The sequence below is a fragment of the Rhinatrema bivittatum genome, chromosome 2 (assembly GCF_901001135.1).
Source record: "Rhinatrema bivittatum chromosome 2, aRhiBiv1.1, whole genome shotgun sequence".
Lineage (NCBI taxonomy): Eukaryota > Metazoa > Chordata > Amphibia > Gymnophiona > Rhinatrematidae > Rhinatrema > Rhinatrema bivittatum.
The window spans coordinates 80,000,806-80,027,793 of NC_042616.1; the positions used below are offsets into that span (position 1 = coordinate 80,000,806).

Here is a 26,988-nt window from a genome sequence, read left to right on the forward strand (position 1 = left end):
TTGGAGAAAGACTGGCGTAATGACCCCTCGCTCACATGACGCAATACTTACAGAGCAACCTTACGCATATACCATGAGCAAACCCTCAATTAAAAAAAAAACTACATGGAAAAAGAATACATGATCTGCAATTTAATGCAAATGCTCTCTTACGTATGTAGCACAAATGACTAAAATCAGCACCACATCCATCTCTGACAAAAATGCCCATATTAAAAGTGAGGAATTAGCCAGATTCTTTCATGATAAAATAGCTAAAATCATGGCATGTTTTCCAAGCTACAATCTCCCAACCAAAACCATCCCACATGCCACCTTCAATTCTTTTCAACCCACCACCTCCTTAAAAATTGAAAATACCATAAAAAAATGAAACCTGCCACACACCCCAGTGACACAATACCCACAAAACATCTACTGTCTATCCCAGAAACTATAGCAACCCCATTGCTGAAATTATCAATTGCTCCCTAGTGTCTGGAGAGGTCCCTACTGCGCTTAAACAAGCCATCATCAAAACTATACTGAAAAAGCCCAAAGCCGATGCCTCCGACCTAACTAATTACCGACCCATTTCCAACCTATCTTTCTTAGCAAAAATTCTAGAAAAAATTGTAAACACGCAGCTCACTGATCACCTAGAAAAACATGAATTTCTTTCACCCTCACAATTTGGATTTCGTAGGTATCTGAGCACCGAAACCCTACTCATCTCTCTCACCAACTCCATCCTCATTGGGTTTGACAAGGGGCAATCTTACCTACTAGCCATGCTTGACATATCTGCAGCTTTCGACACCATTAACCACAATATTCTCATTACCCAGCTTAGGGAAATAGGCATAGCTGATACCCCTCTACGCTGGTTTGAAGCCTACATGCAAGGACGTCAATATAAAGTCAACTTTGAAAACTATGAATCCCATCCATATAATATAAACCATGGAGTGTACCGCAAGGATCTGCCCTCTCCTCTACCCTCTTTAATATATACATCCTCCCCCTCTGTCACCTACTATCAGAACTTGGCCTCCTGTACTTCATCTATGCTGATGATGTACAAATCGTCATCCCCATCACCGACTCCCTTAACAACACCCTCAAAACATGGGACACAGCCCTCCCAACTGTTAGCACACTCTTCACAAGCATTAACTTGGCCATCAACCCTGATAAAACTGAACTTATGATCATCACCCCCCAGAAAGGCAATACTATGGATTCATCTACTCACACACTATTCACCTCTTTCGCCATTACACAAAATGTAAAAAATCTTGGAGTCACAATAGACAATCACCTTAACTTTAAAAAACACATTAACAATTCTATAAAAGATGGTTATTTTAAATTGCATACCCTAAAAAAACTAGCTGCTATGTCAACATGATTTCCGCACCGTACTGCAATCCCTCATATTTGCAAAAATTGATTATTGTAATGCCCTCCTTCTAGGCCTACCCAAATCCTCCGTACTGCCTTTACAAATGCTGCAAAATGCAGCAGCTCGCATACTCACCAACACTCGAAGGTCAGAACATATTAATCCCATTCTCAAAGATTTGCATTGGCTCCCCATTGCACAAAGGATCATGTTCAAAACCTTATTTTTAATACATAAGACCCTACACACTGAAAATATGATCTGGCTCAATAATGACCTACACTTCCACAAGTACTCCAGACCCCCCAGAACGCAACACGCTGCCACTCTACACACACCCTCTCACAAAGCAACCATACTCAACGTAACCAGAAAGCGTGCCATATCCATAGCTGGGCCTCTATGTTGGAACAACATGCCACCTTATCTCCGTCAGGAATCATGCCCAACAAAAAAAACTCGAAACATGGCTATTCTTGCAAGCTTATACCTAAGTTATACACAATTATTTATCAGCAACCCTGTCTCCTACTAATCTTATATCCACAATTTTGTGTAACCACTATATCTGCCCTCCTTCTCGCAGATTTGCCCACCTCCCCATTACATCTATCTATGTCCTCCCAGTGTGTGATAAACTATCAATCTCTTTCCTTTATTTCTCTCTACGTTTGACGCGACTCGCTCTACCTTATTTAGATCTGTGATATATGATAAGTGATAAGTGATATATGAATAAATTTACCTACCTCTGCTGTCCAATAATACCCCTTAACCTCATTTAATAGAGTTTACATAGGAGTTGTCCCCCCAGTTATATTCAACCGTGTCACCCATTGTACTATCAAGATATACTTAAATCATGTATATAATTTAATTGAATTAATTACCTAAGTTGTTCTCTTAGTTATTTCTATTATGCTAAAATCCTTCTTCTTTCTTCTTTTCCTCTTCCCCTAAAGTTAAAATAATATTTATAAAGCACGGCCGCTAAACACTTGTTTATTTAGCACTGTTGCGAAATATTGTTGATTGTGAACCAATGTGATGTTACTAAACAAATGAGGGTATATAAAAACTACAAATAAATAAATAAATAAACATGCAATCTTCCTTTTTAGGTTGAGGAAGTTAAATTTTAAAAGGAAAAGAATGCATAAGTTTTAATTATGTAGGGAGGGGAGGGAAGGGGGAATGAAAGGCTATAAGGTTTGTCTAGGGCATCAAAAACCCTTGTATCAGCTCTAAAAGAGAGTGTGACACACACACAGATCCCCACCATTCAACAACTCTCACACCCCCAGGGGGCAAATCCTGGAGAAGGGTAGGAGGCAGGCAATAGGGAATGAAGGAGTTCTATATCTAGACCCAGGGGGTGGGGACGCCAAAGGCCGCCCCACCAAATTAAACATTTCTCCAGTGCCTCCTAGTGCGAATGCCGAAAACTGAGAACAAAAAAATAACAGGCCAAAACTTGAGTTATAAGAGTTCAAATCCTATTGCCATTCCTTGTGACCTTGGGCAAGTCACTTCACCCTCCATTACCTTCTCCCTGCCCTGGCCCTCTGTGATTTCACCTGCACCGGGCCATGGGGGGTCACCATTTCATCCTTCACCTCAGGCAGTGCTGCGACCACTCTTGCTCACCTTCTTTACAGCTTTGACTCTGTTAAGAAGATTTGCGGCCTCTGCCAGCTATCGCCAGCCTGCCTACCGTTCATGGTCCTCCCTGGACGGTGCGGATGCTGCCCACTGCCATCTTGCCCTCGGAATCCCTTAGGCGCGCACGTGCAGGCCAGTCTTAAGCACATCATGATGGGAACCTTGGGGGTGTCCCCTCCGGATGACGTCATCCTTCTAGGACATTTAAGCTGGCTGGCCCTGCCTACATACGACTTGGCAACGAGCTCCCTCATTGCTGAATCCGCTTCGCTCACTACGGACTTCCAGTTCCAGTTCCTGCTCCTTTGACGTGAGATGCTCTGGGTACCCGCTCCTCGGGGGCCCTTCCTCATCTCTGGCTATCCGCTCCTCAGAGGGCCTTTTGCCTTGGACTACTGCTTGCCCCATTTCCCAGGGTTTCTCCAGGAACCTTTGCTACTGTGAGTATCTCCGCTCTACGGACCACTACCGTACCATCTCTAGTGTGGAACCCTTATCGGTGTACCCTGCAGTGCGGGCCACTACCGTACCATCTTTAGTGAGGAACCCTCATCGGTGTACCCCGCGCTGCAGGCCACTACCGTATCATCTCTTCTGAGGACCTCACTGGGGTGCCCTGTTCCACGGACCACTACCATATCATTTCTACTGAGGAGCCTCATCGGTGTACCCCGCTCTGCGGACCATTGCCGTATCTTCACTACAGAGGTAATCCCCACTGCACAGATTCTGTGACTGTTACGACTGTCGCTGCCCGACGTCTCCACTCCGCCCTCCTTACCTCTTTGGCGACTCCTCTCGCAGTTGATGGACATCTGGCTGCTGCGGCGTCTGCCTGCCGTCCTCTCCGGCATCCCCGGTCCAGCTTGGGTGCTGCATCCCGCCATGTTGTTCAGCTGCCGTAGGGCGCACGCGCCGCGCGGCCCTGCTTCTTATTCCTTCTTTGGCGCAAACCTCAGGGGTATCCCCTTGTGATGACGTCATGCATCCCGGATACAAAAGCCTACTCTGTTTGCTAGCTAATCGAGTTATCAAGGGACTCCTTACGGATGGGATTCGCGCTCTGTACCTAGCTACTCTGCCTCTCCTTATTGGACTTACTCTATCGGGGTACCCGCTCCTCGGGGGCCTCTCTCTTTTCTTTCAGGTCGCTGTCTGGAACCAGTACTCGCTCCTCGAGGGCCCATGTTCCCAGACTCTCGCTGCCTGAGCTCACTTCTACTTGGAAGAAACCGCTGCCTACACCATCAGTGAGTTACCATCTAGATTCTCTCAGAGCTGTTCCCTGGGCCTCAAGGGCCTGCCTCTATTCCAGCTTCTGTGTTACCTTCCAGGAGAAACCGCTGTGTGAGTAATCAACCAACGAGGCTCCATAACAGGACCCTGTGTATGCTCCACTGTACTCACTATCTCAGTTTCTCTCCACTACAGCACAGCTATTGAAGGATCGCTGTTCCAGTGTCCTGAGGGACTACAAGCCCAGGCGGGCTTCATCTCTACTCACTACTGCCACCTCTGGTGGCTTCTCAACTCTGTTAATAAAAGATAATTCTGTCTTGTGTGTCCTAAAGCTGAGTCTGAACTGTGGCCCCTCACGGGACTTCCCCCTGTAGGCGTGGTCATCTGCCAGTGTCCAAGGGTCCACCCAAAACCTTACAAACAATAACAGTGTCTTTCTCCTGCACTCCCCACTTCATGGGCAGTGCCTCTCTATTTCACTAATAAAGACTCTTTTCTACAGCTGTGTCTGATGTCTGCTGAGACCTCGCCTCCCGACGGTGAGGCTCACAGGGCTCCTCCCTGTGGGCGGTACCATCTCTCACCTCAGCCCAGGGCCCACATACCTACCAATCCTATCAGGCAGGAGATTACCTTGAACTGCCCCTGCCCTACAGATGCAAGTCTAAAGGGATAAGAGACCTGCACAGGACTAGATCATTCTGGTAGCAATCCACATGCAATCTCACATTAAGACTGTTGTAAAGTCCTCATTCTACAAATTATGATTACTAAGACACATCAAACCATTACTAGATCCATCTGATTTTCATACCATACTTCAATCCCTAATATTAACAAACGTTGATTATTGCAATTCTCTCTATTAAGGACTAGCATTAACCACAATATGACCCTTACAGTTAATATAGAACACTGCAGCAAGGCTATTGTCAAACACAAAAATAAATGAGCATATCACTCCAACATTATTCAATTTACATTGGCTCCCAATAAAATGGCAGGTAAGATACAAAATCCTCACTATAGTACATAATATTGTCCACAATAACAACAATAACTGGCTATCAACCAGCCTGCACATATACACACTAGCAAGAAGTTTAAGATCCAAAAATCAATTATTATTACACACTCCATCACCGAAATCCACCAGATTAGTTATGACAAGAGAGAGGGCTTTTTCTATCTCTGGACCAATCCTCTGGAACGCAATCAATCCACTCTCTGAATTATGGCAGATGCTAAAGAATTCAAAAAGGCATTAAAAGTCAGATTTATGCAACAATACATAAGACTACCAAATCTTGTATTGGATGCTTTATTTTGCAATTTAATGTCCACATTTTGATTTATTTTACTTTAGTGTAATTGAATTTTATGTCTATTTATTTTGTTTTAGGTGATTATTGTCCTTTTGTTATGTTTGAATTATTATGTATGTTTTATTGAACCTGCCCCGAACCTTGAAGGGTGCGGGATATAAATTCTTTTAAATAAAATAAAAATAAAATAAATTGTAGGTCACTTGAAAATGCAGACAGATTGGTTAAACAGAGCAGCAGTCAACTCAGGGAAATGGGAACTGAGAAACGTTTCCAGATTTATTCTCAGTGATGCACTCCTATCATGGTTCTAATGGCACAGGTCTGCAACATGAAACTATTGAGATTTTTCAGTTATTATTATTATTAGTTTGATTTGCTTCAAAAATGAGACTGGAGGAGGAAAAATATTTTTTTCTCCATGAGTCCTACTATTTCAGATGCTTATAAAAAATAGGGTCTCATAAGGCAGAAGTAATACTGGTAACACCCTTTTGTTCAAGACAACCATAGTTTCCAGAGTTGCTGGATCTGAAGGTATAAAAACATTCCTCTCAGATTATCATACCTTGTAAGTAAAGGCCCATGTTTCAGCCCAGTCCTCTGTATCTGAGATTGACAACTTACAAATTGAGAGGAAAGTCCTGAAATTTTGAGATATCTAGTGGTCAGCAAGGCTACCATGCTGCTCTGATTAACTTCTCCCCGTACTGGAAAGGCAGTCATGTTAAATTGTCCAGCCAGGTTTGGAATTGTTTTCTTTTATGGCCTAGATCATGTTTTTCTGTGGCTATTACTTTTTATATCAAAGGCTTAATTTAACAGTGTTCTTCTAGCCTTTCATCCAGAGCTGGTGTGATTCTTCAAAGCAGCAGAGTTGCAGTGGCTGCTTCATTGGAATTTGTGTGTGATACTGCCCACACACATGCAAACTCTTTGAGCCCCTTGATTCAACTTCCCTTTAATTTTTGTCCATTAAGATATTTTTTTCGGCTGCAGTTCACACAGCGAGGAAAGAAGCAAATTATACCTTTGTCTTCTGTGACATCTTTTCTGCCACGCTTTCCAGACAGGGTTGCGTTCTGAACAAAGCATGAAATTGTTCTTAAAGCTATTTATTTCACATTAACCAGAAAATGATTCTGCTTGCTTTGTGCCTGAAACCATAGAATAGAAGAGAGGCAATGGGAAGTGTCCTCTTCCTGAATTGCAAGGAACCAGTCGTTCCTTCCCACAACTCCAACTTCCTCACACAGCTCTGGTTTTCAGGATAGCCACAATGAATATGCATGAGAGGCAGTGCATGCAAATCTATCTCATGCATATTCAGGTTGGCTATCCTGAAAACCAGAGCTGTTTGCGGCACTTGAGGACCAGAGTTGCTACCCTTGCCATAGAGGATAGTAATCCTTTCATGCCATTACTAGAGATCTCCATCTGTAGATAAGTTTGTTACATCTCAGGCTTATAAACTATAGAGGTTTAATAGCCATATTGGTTCCAGGGAAAACTGGGCTCTTCTTAGGTTGTACTGTAATACCTTTTTAAAGAGAAAAAGCAGAGTGGTGGGAAGAAGACAGTAAACCAAAGGCCAATTAGGGGCAATATTACAAATGAATAAATTATTGCTGTTTTATCACATAGCACCTGTGTTTTTCACTTTAAATAAAATTTATATCTAAACTTTTGTTTTGTTTTGTTTTTCTCTCCTCCCCCCTCCCCCCCCCCCAAAAAAAATACTTTTCTAGCCACCAGCCAAATACCTTCTACCAGAGGTGATAGTATCGGACTATGGGAAGAAATGTGTGGTCATTGATTTAGATGAAACATTAGTGCACAGTTCATTTAAGGTAAAACAATTATTTTCCTTTTATGGTTTACATTGTATCTGTTTGAAGTTTAGTGAGTGAATTCTGTGATTATTGGATGCTTGTGGATTAGCAAATGAAAAGGATTATTCCTTTTTAAAAACTGGTATAGTCCATAAAAGTTTTCCATAGATGTTCTGTTTTAATGTTCTGCAGTGGCTTTTCTTTTTTCCCTTATGCTTCCCAGTTTATGGTAAGCTATCTTTTCCAGAATAACAAATCACTAAACCTAATCCACAAGTGCATTTTCAAGTCTGAGTTTGGTTTTCATTGTATTAAATTGAGAACAGTTTTTTTTCTTTTAGAATTTTCAAGAACCATAGACATCGTTGCCTAATATATCATGAGTGTATATTGCTCACTTGCCTGTTACAGTATTATAAAATATTGTTAATAGGTTGGACATTGTTAACCTGAAGACTAATAGTGCCAGTAATAACAGATTTGGATTTATTTATTTAGATTTTTATATTCTGCTCTTTGGCACTTCAAACTGAACATCAAAGCTGATTACATTCGGGTGCTGTAAGTATTTCCATATCCCCGCAGGGCTTACAGTCTAAGGGCCGGATTTTAAAAGCCCTATGTTCGCCGGGGCTAAAGTCCCGGGATGCATGTAAGTCCCGGGGCTTGCATAAAGGGGCGGTACAGGGGCAGGGTGGAATGGGGCAGAACGGGGGCGGGGTCGGAGGATCACATGCTGGCAGGCTGCCGGCGCACGCAACTCGCACCTGCCCGGAGGCAGGCGTAAAAGGTAAGAAAAAGGACGGGGGGGGGGGAAGGGCTGGGGGGGGGGGGGGGAAGGTTAGGGGAAGGGGTTGGAAGGTCAGGTTAGGGGGAAAGGAAGTTCCCTCACAGGCCGCTCCGATTTCGGAGCGGCTTGGGAGGGAATGGGGGAAGGCAGTGCAGCTCGTCGCGTGCAAGGTGCACAATTGTGCACCCCCTTATGCACGCCGACCCTTGATTTTATGACTTGTGCGCGCAAGTTATAAAATCGGGCATACATGTGTGCGCACCGGGTAGCATGCTCACATGTACGCCCGCGCGCTGTTTTGAAAATCTACCCCTAATTTTATACCTGAGGCAACAGAGGGTAAAGTGACTTGCCCGAGGGCGCAAGGAGCAACAATGGGATTTGAACCCTGTTCTCCCTGCTCTAACCACTAGGCTACTCCTCCATTGAGAGCTCTCCAGTGCAGTCATTCTTAGTTGCTTGAACCTTTTCTCCCCTCATAACTGAAGCCCTGAATAGCTGTCTAGATTCTACAATGCTTTAATATCACTGTAGCCTAGTGTTTGACCTGGTGGTTAGAGCATCAGGCTGAGGACCAGGAAAGCCAGTTCCCTGTGACCTTGGGTATGTCACTTCACCCTCAACCCCTTCAGGTGCGAACCTAGAGGGTCATGTATCAATTTGTGGTATTTTCCCCCAGAGGAGAAAATACTGCAGGGGTTTACTAAGCTCAGTACTCGGTATTGCAGCTTAAGAAACCATGTGGTATTTTTCCCTGCAGTAAAATACCATAGGTTAAAAGGCTCCAAAAGCCACGTGATGGTGTCTTCCTAGCCTGGGGCCATCATCTTGTTAAAGGCCTAACTCTACTACACATTTGCAAGGAAACTGAAGAAGAAGTGAAACATCCAGAGTGCAAACTCTTAGTCTTTTAATCAAAAACATTCTACATCTTAACTAAGTGGCACTAGAGACATCAAGAAATAAAGAAATTTAGTGGCCTGAATGACACCCCTCCCCACACCCTTATGCACCCTCTGTCAACTCACTCTCCCAACTATTCTAGAGTCGGCCCTAAGGTAAAGAAACCCCCAAAAGCTTTATGACATGGAGCAAATGGCCCTTCCCCCTTCTCAACACTGCCCCTTTTAAACATATATATATATCCCCTCACCCATCTTTGTCCACCTTCCCCCTCCCCCTGCCAGAATACCTCTAAGATCTGGTGGTCTAGTGGAGTCTAGAGCACCAACTAGTCTCTAGGCCCAGCACCATCTCAATGGTACCAGCCAACCTGCAATGCAAGTTATGCCCCTATCACATGATTCTTGAGTTATAGCTAACTTTCAGGAAAGTAACACAGCTTGCAATTTGATAGGCGGCAAGCTGTGGGTTTTTGGTTTGTTTTTTTTTGTTTTGTTTTATTAATTTAGAATATCAATATCAGGAATATTTGATAAACAGAAAGATACCATATAAGATATAACAAGAAAATAACAGCAAATAAACATATGGTTATCTGAATTTAGACCAAATAAATGGGGCTGATTATACAAAAAAATATAAGAAAAAGGAGGTAGGAGCAGATGATACAAACAAACATATTATGCTTTAAGTATTGGTTGATAGGCCTGGAGATATAGTAATTTCAGACTTAACTCTATTCTGAAAAATCCTTCCAATTGCTATGAGCCAAAAAATTCATATCTAGCAGTGCCCAACTTTACCACACACTTGCAAGTTATCATCAATCTGAGACTGCAAAATTTCAGTTAAATTCAAAGCTCTGCCAGTGTCGACTTAAAGGGAGTGCAAGATGGCTGCCTGCTGACAGAGGTTGAGTGCGGAGTTCCCTCCTTGCTGAACATATTTTTCTTGTTATTATGCCGCACGCCAAGCACAAGGGTAAAACCAGAGAGAATCCCCCAGCTCCTGCCCTGATGGACCCTATTCAGCAATGGATAGATGGGTTCCTCACCTTAATGTTGCAAACATCTCCGGATGAAACATAGAAATGACCACAGAAGAAGACCAAACGACCCTTCCAGTCTGCCCAGCAAACTTTAATACTTATTTTTCTCAAGCTTATCTGTTACTCTGACCCTTGAGGTCAGGGCCCTTATTGGTAACTTTTTGGTTCTAATTTCCTTCCACCCCTGCCATTGATGTAGAGAGCAGTGCTGGAGCTGCATCAAAGTGAAGTATCAAGCCTAATTGGTTAGGGGTAGAAACTGCCGTAATAAGCAAGCTACTCCCACGCTTATTTAGTCCTTGTTGGTAGTTGTCTGACTGTAAATCCTCTTATCTTCATTCCCCCTGCCATTGAAGCAGAGAGCTACACTGGATATGCATTGAAAGTGAAGTATCAGGTTTATTTGGTTTGGGGTAGTAACCGCTGCAACAAGCAAGCTACTCCCACGCTTATTTGTGAATGCAAATCCTTTTTCCCACATTTTCCCTTGCCGTTGAAGCATAGAGCAATTTTGGAGTCGCATTAACCATGTATATGTTTATTAATAAGGGTATTAATCACCAGGTAGTAGCCGACATTCCCGCAAGCCACCCCCATGCCTCTTCTCTTCATTCACATCCTCAAGACTTTATGGATCCATATTGTTTATCCCACGCCCCTTTAAAATCCTTCACAGTTTTGATCAATGAGAGAGCCTTGTGGAGGACACCACCAAGTGAGTGACACCATCGCTGGCCGAGGAGATCTTATTGAGTCTCAAAGTGCCAAGGATCCTTTCCCTGTCCTTTTGAATGACATCAGCAGGAGTAATCTTACTGTTGGGATGTGCCGTTTTAAGTCAGGATTCAGCGGTGCTTCGGGAGATTTCTTCTCCTGCCTTCATGTATCCTGAGCCATTGGTTGTAGTGGAGGCTCTATTTGCTGTGGGGAATTTCATCTCCTTTCTGGAGGAAGGAACTGAACGAGAGAGCCCCAGGCTTCAGGCCTTGATGCCTGTTGGTGGAGGGGAATCCGCTGGAGCTAATGCCATTGAGCAGGACTCCAGTAAAAGAAGTCTGATGAGAGTCATTGGTCAAACAGTTGTTGGAACCATATTTGGATATGTCAGCATTAAAAGCTATGATTTATGCATTGATTCTTTCACAGCTGGATTATTGTAATGTAATTTATTTGGGCTTACAGGGTAAACTGATTCGCAAATTACAACTGGTTGAAAATACAGCTGCTTGTATGGTCTTGGGGAAATCCAGAAACTTTTGCTGTTACAGCTTCATTGGCTATCTATAGTAGACAGATTTAAGAACCTGTTTTTAGCTTTAACGTTTTTAAATGGTTTTGGCTCTCTTTCATTGATGGGTTCTCTGGAATGGCATGAAGCAAAAGGAAATTTACAATCCGTGGGGAGGTGGTATTTGCGGCTTCCGCCCGTGAAAAAAAATGGGCAACAGATCTTTTTCAACAGTTATTCTCAGTTTATGGAATAGCCTTCAATGGGAATTAAGAGAAGTAAATTTAGCGAAATTTAGGTAAGCTAAAGACATGGTTTATGTCTGCTGCTGATTAGATTTTGCTGTTTTATAGAATTTGAAACCTCATGCCAATTGCAGAGTACTCTTTCAATGTTTGATAAAGCAAATGTTGCTTACCTGATGTAACAGGTGTTCTCACAGGACAGCAGGATGTTAGTCCTCACAAATGGGTGACATCGAGGATGGAGCCCACCACGGAAAACTTCTGTCAAAGTTTAAACAGAACTTTGACTGGCCCCTACTGGGCATGCCCAGCAAGGCACTGACCCTGCAGCCAGCAGGGGTCTCCCTTCAGTCTGATTTTCAAAGCTACAGGCAGTGCCTAGAAAGTAAGAATAAAACGAACCCAACACCGCGGGGAGGCGGGCGGGTTTCGTGAGGACTAACATCCTGCTGTCCTGTGAGAACACCTGTTACATCAGGTAAGCAACATTTGCTTTCTCACAGGACAAGCAGGATGGTCGTCCTCACAAATGGGTGAGTACCGAGCTGAGGATGTCCCGACTTGCACCAAATGTACCCAACGGTGTGCAGCAGGCACAATAAGTGAGGAGAAATTTGGGAAAGGGCATCCGCACCCAACCGGGTAGGTGGAAGGGTGTTGGTACATCAGGTTGGAAAAAGGTTACGCAAGACAGACTGGCCGAAGATGGAGTCCTGTCTTCCAGCCTTGTCCAAACAATAATGGGCTGCAAAGGTATGGAGAGAACTCCAGGTTGCAGCTTTGCAGATGTCAGGAAGCGGCACCGATCGAAGGTGTGCCACTGACGTCGCCATGGCCCTCACAGAGTGTGCTTTAACACGGTCTTGAAAAGGAATGCCAGCTTGCTCATAGCAAAAAGAAATGCAGTCTGCCAACCAGGAAGAAAGAGCCTGCTTACCCACAGGTTGTCCCAACTTATTAGGATGGAAAGAGACGAATAATTGAGTGCTCTTCCTATGGGAAACTGTACGGTCTAGGTAAAAAGCTAGAGCTCGTTTACAGTCTAGGGTATGCAGGGTCTGCTCTCCAGAGTTGGAGTGGGGCCTGGGAAAAAAGATAGGTAGTATGATGGATTGATTGATATGAAACTCAGAAACTACCTTAGGTAAAAATTTAGGGTGAGTGCGGAGTACCGCGCAGTCCTGCAGGAGCTTAGTGTAAGGCGGATAGGTAACTAGGGCCTGTAATTCACTAACCCTGCGAGCTGAAGTAATAGCCAAAAGGAATAACACTTTCCAAGTGAGATATTTCAAGTCACAGGAGTGCAGAGGTTCGAAAGGCGGCTTCATTAGACGACCAAGAACCAGGTTAAGGTCCCAGGATGGGGCCGGAGGACGCAAGGGCGGCTTTAGATGGAGCAAGCCCTTAAGAAAGCGTGTTACTAGGGGTTGTACTGAAATAGGATTACCCCCAATACCCTTATGGAAGGCGGCTACCGCACTGACATGCATTCTGATAGAAGAGGTTTTAAGACCTGATTCAGAGAGATGCCATAAATAGTCCAAGAATTTGGAGATTGGACAGGAAAGGGGATCAAGGGACTGAGAAGTGCACCATGATGTGTACCTTTTCCATTTGTATGAGTAAGACTTTCTTGTGGAAGGCTTTCGTGAAGCTATCAGGACCCGAGAAACGGAATCTGAAAGGTTGAAAGGCTGAAGGACTAACCTTTCAACATCCATGCCGTCAGGGACAAGACTTGGAGGTTGGGATGGAGGAGGCATCCGTCGTTTTGAGTGAGCAGATGCGGGTCCTTTCCCAGAGGAATGTGCCTGCGGATGGAGAGATCCTGGAGTATTGGAAACCATACTTGGCGTGGCCAGTAAGGTGCTATCAGGATCATGGTTCCTCCGTCCTGGCGTAGCTTCACAAGAGTCTTTGACACAAGAGGGAGTGGAGGGAATGCATAGAGCAGACCGGTTGTCCACTTGAGGGAGAATGCATCCCTCGGCCGAGAGTGCTGGCTCCGAATGAGAGAGCAGTAATCGTCCACTTTGTGGTTCTGAGGGGACGCAAAGAGGTCTATGCGGGGAGAACCCCACTTGTGAAACAGAGAGGTCGCTACCAGAGGATCGAGTGACCACTCGTGTGGTTGGAAGACACGGCTCAGCTGGTCTGCCAATACATTGTCTACTCCCGGCAGGTAAGTGGCCCTGAGGTACATGGAGTGGGAGAGGGCTTCCGCCCAGATCTGCGCAGCTTCCTGACACAGAAGGAAGGAGCCTGTGCCTCCCTGCTTGTTATGTACCACATGGCCACTTGGTTGTCCGTCTGGATTAAGATTATCTGATGAAAGAGATGATCTTTGAAAGTGCGGAGCGCATAGCGGGTTGCTCGAAGTTCCAGGAAATTGATCTGGTGTTCGGCTTCCTCTTTGGACCATAACCCTTGGGTTTGAAAGTCGTCCACATGGGCTCCCCAACCGATGTGAGAAGCGTCGGTGGTTAGGATAACTTGCGGATCCGGTGGAAGAAAGGGTAAGCCCTGAAGGAGGTTGACCTGAGTCGTCCACCAGGTTAAGGATAGGCGCAGCGCTTGTGTGACTGTGACTATGGAGGACAGAGGCTGAAAAGCTTGAATCCATTGGTGTCGTAGAGTCCATTGTGTTACTCTCATGGCTAGTCGGGTCATGGGAGTGACTTGAACCGAGGATGCCATGTGCCCTAGGAGAATGAGGAACTGGCGAGCCGTGGCAGTGTTCTGAGACTGGAGCTGGTGAGCCAGGGACATTAGGGTGTGGACCCTCTGAAGAGGAAGGTAAGTCTTTGCCTGTAAGGTGTCCAAGTCTGCCCCAATGAAGGATAAGGTTTGAGACGGGACTAAGCAAGATTTCTCGTAATTGACGAGAAACCCTAAGGAAAGGAGTGTTTGAATTGTCAATTTTAGGGAGGATTGAGCTATCTGTTGGGTGGAGGCCCTGATTAGCCAATCGTCCAGGTATGGGTAGACGTGGACACCTTCCTTCCTTAGGAATGCTGCTACCACTACGAGACATTTGGTAAAGACTCGTGGGGCAGAAGCTAGACCGAAAGGGAGGACACGGTATTGATAATGGTCGTGGCCTACTAGAAACCGCAGATATTTGCGATGGGATTGTGTGATCGCAATGTGGGTATAAGCGCCCTTGAGGTCGAGAGAGCACAGCCAATCCCCTCTTTGTAGCAGAGGGAGCAGCGCGCCTAGGGTTACCATTTTGAACTTCTCTTTTTGAAGGTATTTGTTGAGGGCTTGAAGGTCCAAAATGGGACGTAGTCCCCCTGATTTCTTTGGTATTAGGAAGTATCTGGAATAGAATCCCTTGCCTCGTTGAGAGGGAGGAACGGGTTCTATAGCATTTGATTGCAGAAGAAGGGATACTTCCTGTTGTAATTGAGCCAAATGGGTGGATAGACTCCACGCTTGAAGAGGCGGGGAGTCTGCCGGAAGAGTTATGAAGTTGAGGTGGTAACCCTGTGCGATAATTGTTAGCACCCACTGATCTGAGGTGATCTGCAACCAAGGTTGTAGAAAATGGTACAGTCGACCTCCTACAGGGATGTCCGGAAGAGGGGTTTGGCATGTGTTCCCTACAGGGGAGTCAAAGGCCAGCCGCAGGCCCAGGAGGAGGGGCTACAGTAGGCCTTTGTTTCCTAGGCTGACGCGGCTGAGGCCTAGTAGAGGATCGAGCTGGACGAGGCCTGGCCAATGGAGGGTAATAACGGCGTGGTCGAAAGAATGACTTCTTAGAGTCTTTCTTTTGCGGTTGCTTGGAGGTCAGCTCAGGTGGGACAGATGAGAGTTGTTTCAACGTCTCATGGTGGTCTTTTAACTCCGCCACAATCTGCTGAATTTGCTCTCCAAACAAATTATCGCCTAAGCAGGGTAAATCAGCAAGACGATCCTGAACCTCTGGGCGAAGGTTGGATGATTTTAACCAAGCCCAACGTCTGGCTGAGATGGCTGTGGCTGAAACTTTTGTGGAAGCATCGAATATGTCGTAGGCAGTCCTAATCTCGTGCTTCCCTGCCTCAAATCCCTTGTGAAGAAGGGCTTGAAGCTGCGGTTGGTATTGGTCTGGCAACGTGTCAGCATAGTCTTGCATCTGCTTAAGGATGGCTCTGTTGTACTGAGTCATGTAAAGTTGATATGAAGCTATGCGTGAAATCAACATAGCTCCATGATAGACTTTCCGTCCAACACTATCTAGGAACTTGTTGTCCCTGGTAGGTGGGGTAGAAGAGTGTGGCTTAAGACGCTTGGCCTTCTTCTGCGCGGACTCAACCACAACAGAGCGATGATCCAGTTGAGGTTTTTGGAAACCTGGTGCTGACTGGACAAGGTAGGTGGAGTCAGCTTTTTGTTAACTGGGGACACTGATGAAGGAGATTCCCAGTTTTTCTTGAGCAGATCCAAAAACACCTGGTGTATAGGGATGGAAGCGATGATTTTTGGAGCATCCAGAAATTGAAGGAGTTCCATCATCTGGTGTCTGTCATCAGCTTCAGATTGTAGTTGAAAAGGTACAACTTCTGACATCTCTTTCACAAAATTAATGAAAGATAGATCCTCAGGAGGAGATCTTTTTCTACTCTCTGTAGGAGATGGTGGCGAAGGCAAATCTGTGTCAGAAGATGTATCATCATCATCACCCCAGGTATCGTAGGGATCAAGTGGGGCTTGTAGCCCTGATGGACCTGGCTGAGGCTCTGAAGGCATCGATGGAAACCGAGGTGGAATCGGTGCCGTAGGTGGAACCAGAAATGGCATCGATGGCTTCGGTGCTGCCGATGGAATCGGTGCCTGGCGTGGAATGGATGGAACCGAAGGATATATCGGTGGAGATATACCAGAAGGCACCGATGGAACCACCCCGGAAGGGGGAATCCGGAACGGTGTTTCTCCTGCCGATGAAAATCCAGTCGGAGACGGTGGTGTTGTCGATGGTACTGGAATCACCGATGGAAGGGCCGTCATGAGCGCCTCCATGCGGCTCAGTAGCGGTGCTAGCGCTTGTATCAACGGCTCGGTGGTCGGTTCCCTCCTCGGTGGCGAAGCCGGTGCCGGTGTCGGGGGCGGCACTGGAACCGGTGCCGGAGACGGTGCCGATGGAGGTTGCAATTTCTTCATCGCTTTCTCGATGGCCTCCTGGACCAGCCGGTCCAGTTCTGCCCGGAGACCAGGGGTAACCATACCCGGCTCGACGGGAGAGGGAGGCTGAGGCAGGGCCGGAGGGACCACCGTAACCGGTGGGATCACGGCCCCCGCACCCCGGGAGGGTGAGGGTTTCCTCGATGCCGGCGAACGAGACGTGGAGGGTGTCCGGTCTGTTCGCGGCTTCTTTGTCGGTGGCTCGGCTTGAGCAGAGGTCGATGGCTGTGGATCCTTGACAGGCCGAGACTTGTGCCGTCGATGGCGGTGCCTTTCCTTCCGATCCCCTCGCCCATCCGGGGAAGGGACGGGAGTCGACGGCCGAGAAGCGATCGATGGCGGACGGTCACCGGAGGGTTGACGATGATGGTACAACTTCTACAGTGCCGGTTCCGATGACGTCGATGCTATCGATGGCGTTGGGGTGGGTGCATGGAAGAGGAGCCCCATCTTCTCCATCCTGGCTTTGCGACCCTTGGGTGTCATTAAGGCACATTTGGTGCAAGTCAGGACATCATGCTCACTACCCAAACACATTACACAAACCCTGTGGGGGTCTGTGATGGACATAGTCCAGGTACAATCCGGACAACGGCGGAACCCCGTTGCCATGGCCTGAAGCCAAAATTTAGGCTGGGGATCGGTAAGTGCCAACAGGCCTCAAGGGCCAAAATCGACGGTAGTCAATGGAAAAAGGCAAAAAACTTACCGGGTTCCGTAAGATGACTAAAAATTTGTCGAAGGGAGACCCCTGAGGGGCAAATTTTCTTAGGAAATTAACTTCCAAATTCCTGTCAGGAACGTGGTTAGAGAGCTCCTTTCACCGCGTGGCAACTGCTGCGCGGAAAAAAGAAGACTGAAGGGAGACCCCTGCTGGCTGCAGGGTCAGTGCCTTGCTGGGCATGCCCAGTAGGGGCCAGTCAAAGTTCTGTTTAAACTTTGACAGAAGTTTTCCGTGGTGGGCTCCATCCTCGATGTCACCCATTTGTGAGGACAACCATCCTGCTTGTCCTGTGAGAAACTGCTTAGCTTGTTGTAAGGAGGATGGAATTATTTGTTTTGTCATATTTTTAATGATAGTTTTAAATATATGAATTTTGTATTTTGTTTAATTTGTTGTTTTTCCTCATTGCTTTGGATGATAGTTTCTATCTGTAAAGCGATTCATAAATGCTATTAAAATAAATAAACTGAACCTTCTGTAATTAGACTTAGTTTGGAATGCTTTAGTTTTCCTAGAGAAGTCTATTTACTCTTTAATCAATGTTACTTTGGACACAAAACATCGTGTTCAAACTACTGAGATCTTGTTTGCCTCTCATAATAAAAAATTAGAAAATTTGGATAAACGTATTACAAAGATTGAGAACATTCAAAGTAATTTAGTTCAAAGTGAAAATATTCATGTAAAGAAATTGGAAAATATGGAAAACTCTATTAGAAACTTGAATCTTAGGATATTATATTTTCCTATTATAAAATATATTACACTGGTGGATTTATTCAAGAAATATATTGTTGAGACTTTAAAATTTCCTGCAGAGGCAATACCTCTTATTGTGAAGGCCTGTCACCTCCCATTGGGAAATAGGGGAGATGGTGTACAAGTGCAGGATGATAGTCTCAACTTAATTGGTTTTCTGGTAACAACAGATGTTCAAGTGGTTAATAGAGGGACACGGCTTCATTTACTTTTCCTCATGATTGAGACTCTGTTTTAAACATTTTTCTTTTGTAATAGATCTGCACTGTTTCATGGTCAGAAAGTTTGTGTTTATCCAAATATTGCAAGAGTTAACCAAGAACCTAGGAAGAAATTTCTGGCCATCCTTCCAGATGTTCTGGCATTTGGTGCAGAGTTTAATTTGCATTATCCTTGTAAGTGCATTGTAACGTGTTCAAATGCAAAGTATATATATTTTGAACCATCACAATTGAGATTTTTCTTGGATTCTTATTAATAGCATGCCTGTATTTAGTAACTCGGCATTAGAGTTGATGTGACATTATTTCTCTCAGCTTTTTCTTTTTCGTTTCATTGTTATTTGCTCAATTTTAGTCTTGTACTCCCCTATTTTTCCTATAAAATGAGGATAATGTTTTTGAATTTTGCTTGCTTTTTGTTTTGAATGAGAATTTTTTTTTTGTTGTCTCTTACAATTTTCTATTACAAGACTTGTGTTAGTTATATTTAAATTTCAATAAAAATACAATTTAAAAAAAAAGCTCTGCCAGGGTCTTCAGAAAGTACAGGAGTACTAACAATTTTCTCCCTTAAGGCAATATTTAAAAAATAAATAGATTAAATTATAGGTGGAATAGAATTTGAAGAAATCTTCAAGTGATCAACATAAAATTTCCTAAACATTTCAATTGGTAACAATTCAGAAGATTTAGGAAAATTCAATATCCTTAAATTAGATCTTCTAGATGAATTTTATAAATTTTCCATCCTACAATTTAATACTTTTCTATCTCTAATTATAAAAGATTGTGTATCCCTGATAGCCTTAAGTTGTTCTTTAAAAACAAATGTAATCAATTGTCTGGAACTCTAGGACATCACTTTTGGAGGTGTGCTAGAATCGGCTCCTTTTGGAAGTCAGTTGTCCAATACATATATAGGGTTACCAGGGTATGACTGCAGCTATCGGCAGACGTGTTGCTTTTTGACAATATGCGTGGGGTGGCTATGGGAAAGAAGTATGTGAGGCTTTAGATTTGTAAGGTTTTATTATTGACAAAGAAAACCATCTTGCAGAATTGGCTGGGTAAAAATTCCCCAATGTTAACACACTGGGGAAATCAGATCCACACTATGGGCCAGATTTTAAATGTTACGTGCGCGGGGTATATTTGTGCGTGCTACCCGGCACGCACAAATGTACACCCGATTTTATAACATACGCGCGCTGCCGCACACATGTTATAAAATCCAGGGTCGGCGCGCACAAGGGGGTGCACGCCGAGCCCAAGTGGAGCCCCGATGGCTTTTCCCGTTCCCTCCAAGGCCACTCCGAAATCAGACTCTGGACCGCCCCCGGACCGCCACCCCTGGCCCCGCCCCAGCCCGCCTTGTTCATACAAGCCTACAGAAACAACACATAACCCTCCCTTCCCTGGGCACCTTCTTAAGTCGACTCTCCCTGCTACAGTTTAATTTCCGACCTTTGTGAGCTCCCTATGGGCTCGTGCGCAATTGTTTCTCCCTCTTATTATTAACTTTTGACTTATTTTCACGATTTTCTCTCTCACTCCTACCCCCCCAATCTCCCTTAATTCACTATCCTGTAAATATCTTGTAAATACTCTCCTGTAAATATCCTGTAATTACCCCCTGCCCCGTAAACAGTGATTCTCTAATCTAACTTCCCTCAGCCCCTTCTATCTATTACCACAATTCTCCTTAATTCCCTCCACCCCAGTTAATTAGTAAATTGTAACTCCTTTATGCAACAATAATGATCTTTGTCCTTATGCAACTTTTAATGATCCCTGTAGTTGCTATGTTTTCCCTTAGCCCATATTAACTATTTTTGTTTTAATTGTTTAATACTGTTTTAAAACCGTTCTTTGTAAAGCTATGTTAGCTGCATTACCAGTTCTGTGGAAACCGATGTGATGTTCCGAACGAATGTCAGTATATAAAAAATGTTAAAATAAAAATAAATATGCGCGTCCTGGGGCTTGCTCGCACCGCCGAGCCTATGCAAAATAGGCTTGGCACGCACAGGGGTAGGTTTTTGGGGATTACACGCATATATTATGTGCTTAACACTTTGAAAATCTACCCTTATGTGTGTAAATGAGAAGTATGTAGATAAAGTTGATTTGAGTAGGCAACGCAGATTTTTTCTGCCTATTTGGGATTGTTATTTACAGTCCTTGCCGCTTTGGGCCAGAAGTTTGCTTTTGAATGATTATTGATTTACCTGTCTGTGACATGCTGGTTTCCCATTTTGGTAACAGACCAGCAGGATAAAGGTGTGGGGAGGGGGGTGAACAAATGTTTCTGTTGGGATGGGAAATGATATATCTGATTTATACGGGCATTGGAAAGTACAACTCAGTGAATCCGATCTTGTTCAACCGATGTTCTTTCTTTGGTTTTGTATTTAAATCAATAAAAAAGAATTGAGATATCATGCTCATTGACTCACCCTTGTAGTTCTCCGAATCTGACAACGATTTCTCAAGGCCTTTAATAGCAGCCAATAACACTTTCATATTAGAAGTGCGTAAAACTTGTGAGATGCCAGACCCGAATTATCCATTGCTTTGTAATAGTCCAACAGAATTTAATGGGGACTGAAACCTCCACATCAAAGGACCCATTTCTAAATGCATCTTCAGCCATCCAAATGTGCCCAGAAATAGTCATAGGCTCTGATGTTATGAGAGAAGGAGAGCATAGACCAGGGCTTAGGTATACAATTGTTCCTTCCACAGCGGCATTAGAACTGCTTAGCTGAATAGCCCCCGCACAATCATCTGTTCCTCCACTCCTCATATAAGAGGCAATTGACTGTTGAGAAAGGGGGAACCATGTTCCCCGATGGGATGGGTCTAGTGGATTCCTTTCTTATTGTTTTTCCCATCCACAGTTAAATCCAAGAAGAAAAAAAAAAAAAGTCACTCCACAAACACATCGCAACTTCCAAGGAAAGGAAAAATTGGCAAAAAGGGGCATATCTGTTTGGTGCTCAGCACCGCAGTGCATCAGAATTTGAGGAGGAAACAAGGCGCCCCTGGATGACATCACACGCTGGCATTCAATTGGAGGAGACCCCTCTCATGGGGTCCTAGCTGGAATCGGGCCGGGACTTCAATGCGAGGGCTCTGCATAGGAAAGCTGGTTCTCCTTGCGAGCCTCACTTCTCAGCTGCAGTGCACTGAAATTTGGGAAGGAAGCAAAGCGGACCAGATGACGCCAGACGCCGGCACTCCAAGACAGAGGAGATTCTTCCCACAGACTCCTAGCTGGAATCGGCCCAGTATTCCAATTCGAGCATTCTGTGCAGAAAAGCTGGTCCTCTCTGCGAGTCCCCTTGTTGTTTTATTTCCATAAAATTCACTTGTGATGACATGCTTTGCATGCATTTGCGTGCAAAACAGCTCATTACCGTTTTCACAATATTTAGTGAAAAATACCATGTGGTATTTAAAATACCATGCATTATCACTACTGCAGGGCGTTTTACCACAGGGTAACTGCCTAACTCAGCTTAGTAAATATACTCAGATTTTAAGCCTTCTCGGGACAGGGAAATTACCTACAGTTCCTGCAGTTTACTCGCCTGGAGCTTCCAATGAAAAAGTGTGAGCTAAATCTAAAATAAGTAATGCTTTGCTATGTGTCTCTAAACTGGCACTGCTGTCAAGGCCATGTTCTCGATTTATTTAAAGCCCAAAACTAAATAAAGGTCTTTAAGTAGAAGCCTTTTAATTTAACTGTGTGAATCAATAAACCATGTTCCAAGAGAACTGTAAGATCAGCCATGGTATCCTCTCTCTACATGAAGCTTATTTTAATGTAGAATTTCTTCATGTCTCATAGCAAGAAATGTCCAATAGAAGTTTGTAAATATGATACTAAGAATCTGTTTGGCGTGTGCCATGAATCTGAATTAGCTTGGCCCGGAGCTATTGTGAAGACATTTGAGTGAATTGTACTTTCTCTAGTGTTGTTGAGCCCTCTGCTGGCTGCAGTGGTAGGATTTCGTACTCATGATTATACCAAGCTGATTCCGACTCCAGAACTTTATGCATGAACTGAAAAGGAGAGATGAAGCTAGGATTTTGCATTTGTATATCAAGCCTATGTAATCATGCACTGAATCCAAGATAAACTCTTTTGTAAACTTACAGAAGCCTCAGAAATCCAAATGAGCATGCAGGAGGACAAGTTTTTGAACGTGATAGAAAAATGTCTTAATAGTTCATGTGTTTTTGTATTCATTTCAGATTAAAAACTTGGGGGGGAGGGGGGGTTGTCTTTTCCTCCTTGCTGCATTAAACCCTATTTGAAAGCAGGCCTTTTTTTCTAGTTGAATACTATTGAGAAATCTCAATCACAGGACTGGAAAACAATATGAATTACAAAAGTATGACACTGGTTCAGCTGCATGGAAATAGGTTAGCTGTATGAATGTTACAACATGCAGCATCTTGACTTTGTTGAAGCTTTGCTATCCCCTACCATGAGCCCTTTTCCTTTTTCGAATAAGTGAGCAGGAAGCACCTGATGGATTTTATTTATTTTTTTTTATAGTTTATTAGAGCTTTTTCAATGCGTGCACCGATTCCCAGCAAGAGGGAGCATGATGCTACAAACAAAATCCTTATTGCGTGTTGGGACAGTTGCAGAGGTCCAGTGGAAAATTACTCTGAAATCTAGCATTCCCCAACCAGTGTGCTCTGACTGCAGTGCAGGTGTGCCACAAAAAAGCCTTATTAAAAAAAAAAAGGAGATGAGATACAGCTGCAATTTTAATTTTCTTTCCCTCCTGGCCTACAGGGTGCCCTCCTGCCTGCCAGCAGGGGAGGAGGTCGGAAAGCAGCGCTTATCTGATGCTGCTGCTTTCCCCTTTGCTGGCTCCCCTTGGCAATTTAAACTACAGGGTCCTATAGTCTTGTAGACCTGCTGGCCCAATTACAGGGGGGAAGCCGGCAGAGGAGGAAGTAGCATCAGGTAAGTGCTCCTTGCAGACTCTGCCAGTTCCAGGACATAGAGAGCAGTGACAACTGAATGTGTCATGGGGTGTAGTGGAAGGGAAAGATGTTTGTGCCAAGGACATGGGGGGAGAGGGAAGGGTAGAAAGGGAGGGAGGGGAGGGAAGGGGAAATGATTCCAAGGTGGTGGGGGAGAGGGAAAGTGATGATGCCTTGGTGTGGAAGAGAGGGAAAGGATAAAAGGGCATGGAATGGCTCCCCTGTGAGGAAAGGCTAAGTTTATTTACTCTTTTGGATAATACAAGGACTAGGAGGCTCTCCATGAAGTTAGCATGGCATAGCAAGTTAAAACAATTCAGAGAAATTTCTTTTTTCATTCAGTGCACAATTAAGCTCTGGAATTCATTGCCAGAGGATGTGGTTAAGGCAGTTAGTGTAGCTGGGTTTAAAAAAAGTTTGGATAAGTTCCTGGAGGAGAAGTCCATAAACTGCTATTCATCAAAAGGGAATAGCCACTGCTTGTTGCTGACATTAGTAGCATGGGATCTGTTTAATGTTTGGGTACTTACCAGCTACTTGTGACTTGGATTGACCACTATTGGAAACAGGATACTGGGCTTGATGGACCTTTGGTCTGACCTAGTATCTTATGTTCTTATGATGATGCTAAGGGGTGGAGGGACAGGGAAGAAGATGATTATGCCAGAGAGTGGGGGAAAGGGAAGGGAAGAGATGATGATGATGCTAAGGGATGGGGGAGAGGGATGTTAATAATGCCAGGGTTCTGGGCTGTGGTGGTGGTGGTGCCAAGGGAGCAGGAAAAGAAGTTGCTGATACCAGAGGAGAGGTAAGAGAAAGTGATAATTCAGGGGGTGAAGGAAAGAGAAGGTAATGGTGCCAGAGATTATGGGGAGAGCGAAAGAAAGGGAGAGTGATGGCAGGGGGGTGGGGGAGAGAAGTGAAGGTAAGGTGCTGATGCCAGAGTGTGGGGGAGAGGGTGTTTTTGCATATCATGTATTTTATTTTTATGATGTCTATTTTAGTTTAGTTTACTTATGACATGCTCTATTCTTGTGTTTAGTTCTGCTTCTGTTTTATTATATTTTATGGTTTTGTTCAACCAGTATAATATCAATGACTCACAAACTGTTAAGTAGTTTTTCCCTTCCTTGGGCTAACTCCTTAGTATGCATCTATCAGCCAACCAGGAGTCCCAGATCTCAGGAAAGAGGCCTTCTTGATGTTCCCTCGATAAAGATAGCTAGATTTAACATCTACGAGAGACTGTGCCTTTTCTGTGGCTGCTCCTAATTTATGAAACTCTTTACGTGCATCTTTAAGACTTGATGAATGTCCTAAGAAATTTAAAACAGCTGTAAAGGCATTCCTACTGAATCAAGCATTTAATTAAAAGGCGCTGTGTGTATTTATTAGCAAGTCTGGCAAAATCAGGTTATGGTTATGTGGCAGAGAGTATGCTAACAGTTTTCACAGAACTTCTTGATTTAGCAAGCCAAATGTCTTATTTTAGATTGTTTTGAATGTTTATTTTAGACATAAGTTTGTTTTATTATGTTCTTTGTTTTATCTGTTATTTGTAATTATTATGTATGTTATCATGTAAATCACTTAGGGCTCTTGCACAAAGCGATTAAAAATGTTAATAAACATATTAGATTTAATTAATTGTAATTTGTACATCGCTTTAGTTTAATATTGTAATGAAATGCAATAAATCAAGAAATAAACTAACTGAGAGGGAAAGTGATGATGATGCCGGGAGCGGGAGGGAAGGTGGTTGATGATGCCTGAGGGTTAGAGGGAAACGGAAGGGGAAAGAGCATGATAATGATGTTGGGGGGGATGTGGGAGGGAAAAGGAAGGGAAGGTGATTATGATGCTAGAAAGTGGGGAGAGAGGGAAGGAAGAAGGAGATAATTATGCCAGGGGTGTGGGGAGAGGAAAGGGAGGAGGAGGATGTTAGGGAGTTGAGGGGGGAGGGAAAGTGATGTTAAGGGGTGGAGGGAGAGGGAAGGTGATGATGATACTAGGGGGGGGAGGAGGAGGAAAAGAAAGAGATGATTATGCTGGAGGGTGGATTAGGGAAGGGAAGATGATGATGATGCCAGAGGGTGGGGAAGGGAGAGGGAAGAGAAGATTATGATGATGGAGGGTGGGGGGGGGGGGGGGGGGAGAATGGAGGAAGAAGAATGTGATGATGATGCCATGGGGTGGTGGAAGAGGAAACGGAAAGAAGGTGATGATGATGTCAGGGGGGTTAGGGGGAGGAAAGGGAGGAGGAGGATGCCAGGGAGTGGGGCAAAAGAGAGGAACATGGTACTGGGGGGTTGGGGAAGAGGGAAAGTGATGATACCAGGGGGTAAGGGGGAAGGAAGGGATGAGAAGAAAAGGTGATGATGCCAGGGGAGAGGAAAAGAAGGTGGTGGTGATGCCAGATTTTGGGAGAGAGAAGGGAACAGAAGGTGATCATTATGTCTGGGGTATGGGGGAGAGAAAGGGAAGAAAAGATGGTGACGCCTGGGGGAGGTTAGGGAGGAGAAGAGAAAATGAGCATGTGAAGGTGATGGTGTTCCATGTTGAAGTAAACCTTGTACCGGGGGAGTCATGACACACAAGAATTGGGAACTACAGCTGTAATGGAAGAGGGCAGCTCTATTTCATGAGTCAGAGCCCCAGCAGCAGATTGTAAACAAACACAAGTGCTGAAAAAGCAAAAACTCCAAAATGTATGTTATTTTAAAAGAGACAGTTACGAAATATTCCCCTTTCCTTTATCTCTGAAAGAGAATGAAGGGCTTTGGAGGAGGAGAGAGGATTTAGAGTAATTCATTATTAACTGTAAGCTAAATTGGATGCTTCAGTGTAATCTTAAGGAGCTAATAAACTGGACCATATGGGGTTAATTCACAGGCAATACTCTGTTTCAAAAACTTAACTATTGAACATTGCCAATGCTTCTACTCCTACTCATAAGCAAAGTATGGTGGTTACCGTGTTAGTCCACTTGTTTGTGTAGAAATAAGGGTCCGCAAATAGCACAATTACTTTGTTACATAGAAAGAGTCAGCTCTTGCCTACCTACCCCAGTCCTTTGTAGAATGAAATTATCTCCCAATCCCCCTGTCGCCTAGTGGACATCTGATTTAAAAAGAAAAAATCCAAATGTTGTTCTTTGACCCGCCTCTCAACAGGCAACCATTATGTAAAAGAAAAAAAAGCCAAGCTTCCTCCCAAGGAACCCCAATCCTCCTCCCTCCCTGCCGGCAGCTGATAAAATTGAAATGAGGGAGGGCCAATCTGCCCTTCTTCACACCTTCTCATAAACCTCATCCCCACCTCCATCTATAGCAATCTCCAGAATTCCCTTCCCCACTCCAAAGGCACCTCAGGTGGCGCCAACAGGAGGTACACGCTCCTCCTCCTTGCTTGCTCGGTGTCACTCCTTGCTCTGACACCAATGCTGCTGTGTTGGG

The 26,988-nt window shown here is 44.4% G+C and overlaps 1 protein-coding gene across 2 annotated transcripts in view; it reads left to right on the forward strand.

The window, feature by feature from the left end:
• Positions 1–26,988, forward strand: part of CTDSPL (CTD small phosphatase like) — a 295,985-nt gene that overhangs the window by 173,755 nt on the left and 95,242 nt on the right. For both annotated transcript variants that reach the window (XM_029588367.1, XM_029588368.1), the window contains exon 3: positions 7,359–7,460. In XM_029588367.1, coding sequence (XP_029444227.1) covers positions 7,359–7,460 — 102 coding nt within the window. The remainder of the gene's footprint in view (positions 1–7,358; positions 7,461–26,988) is intronic.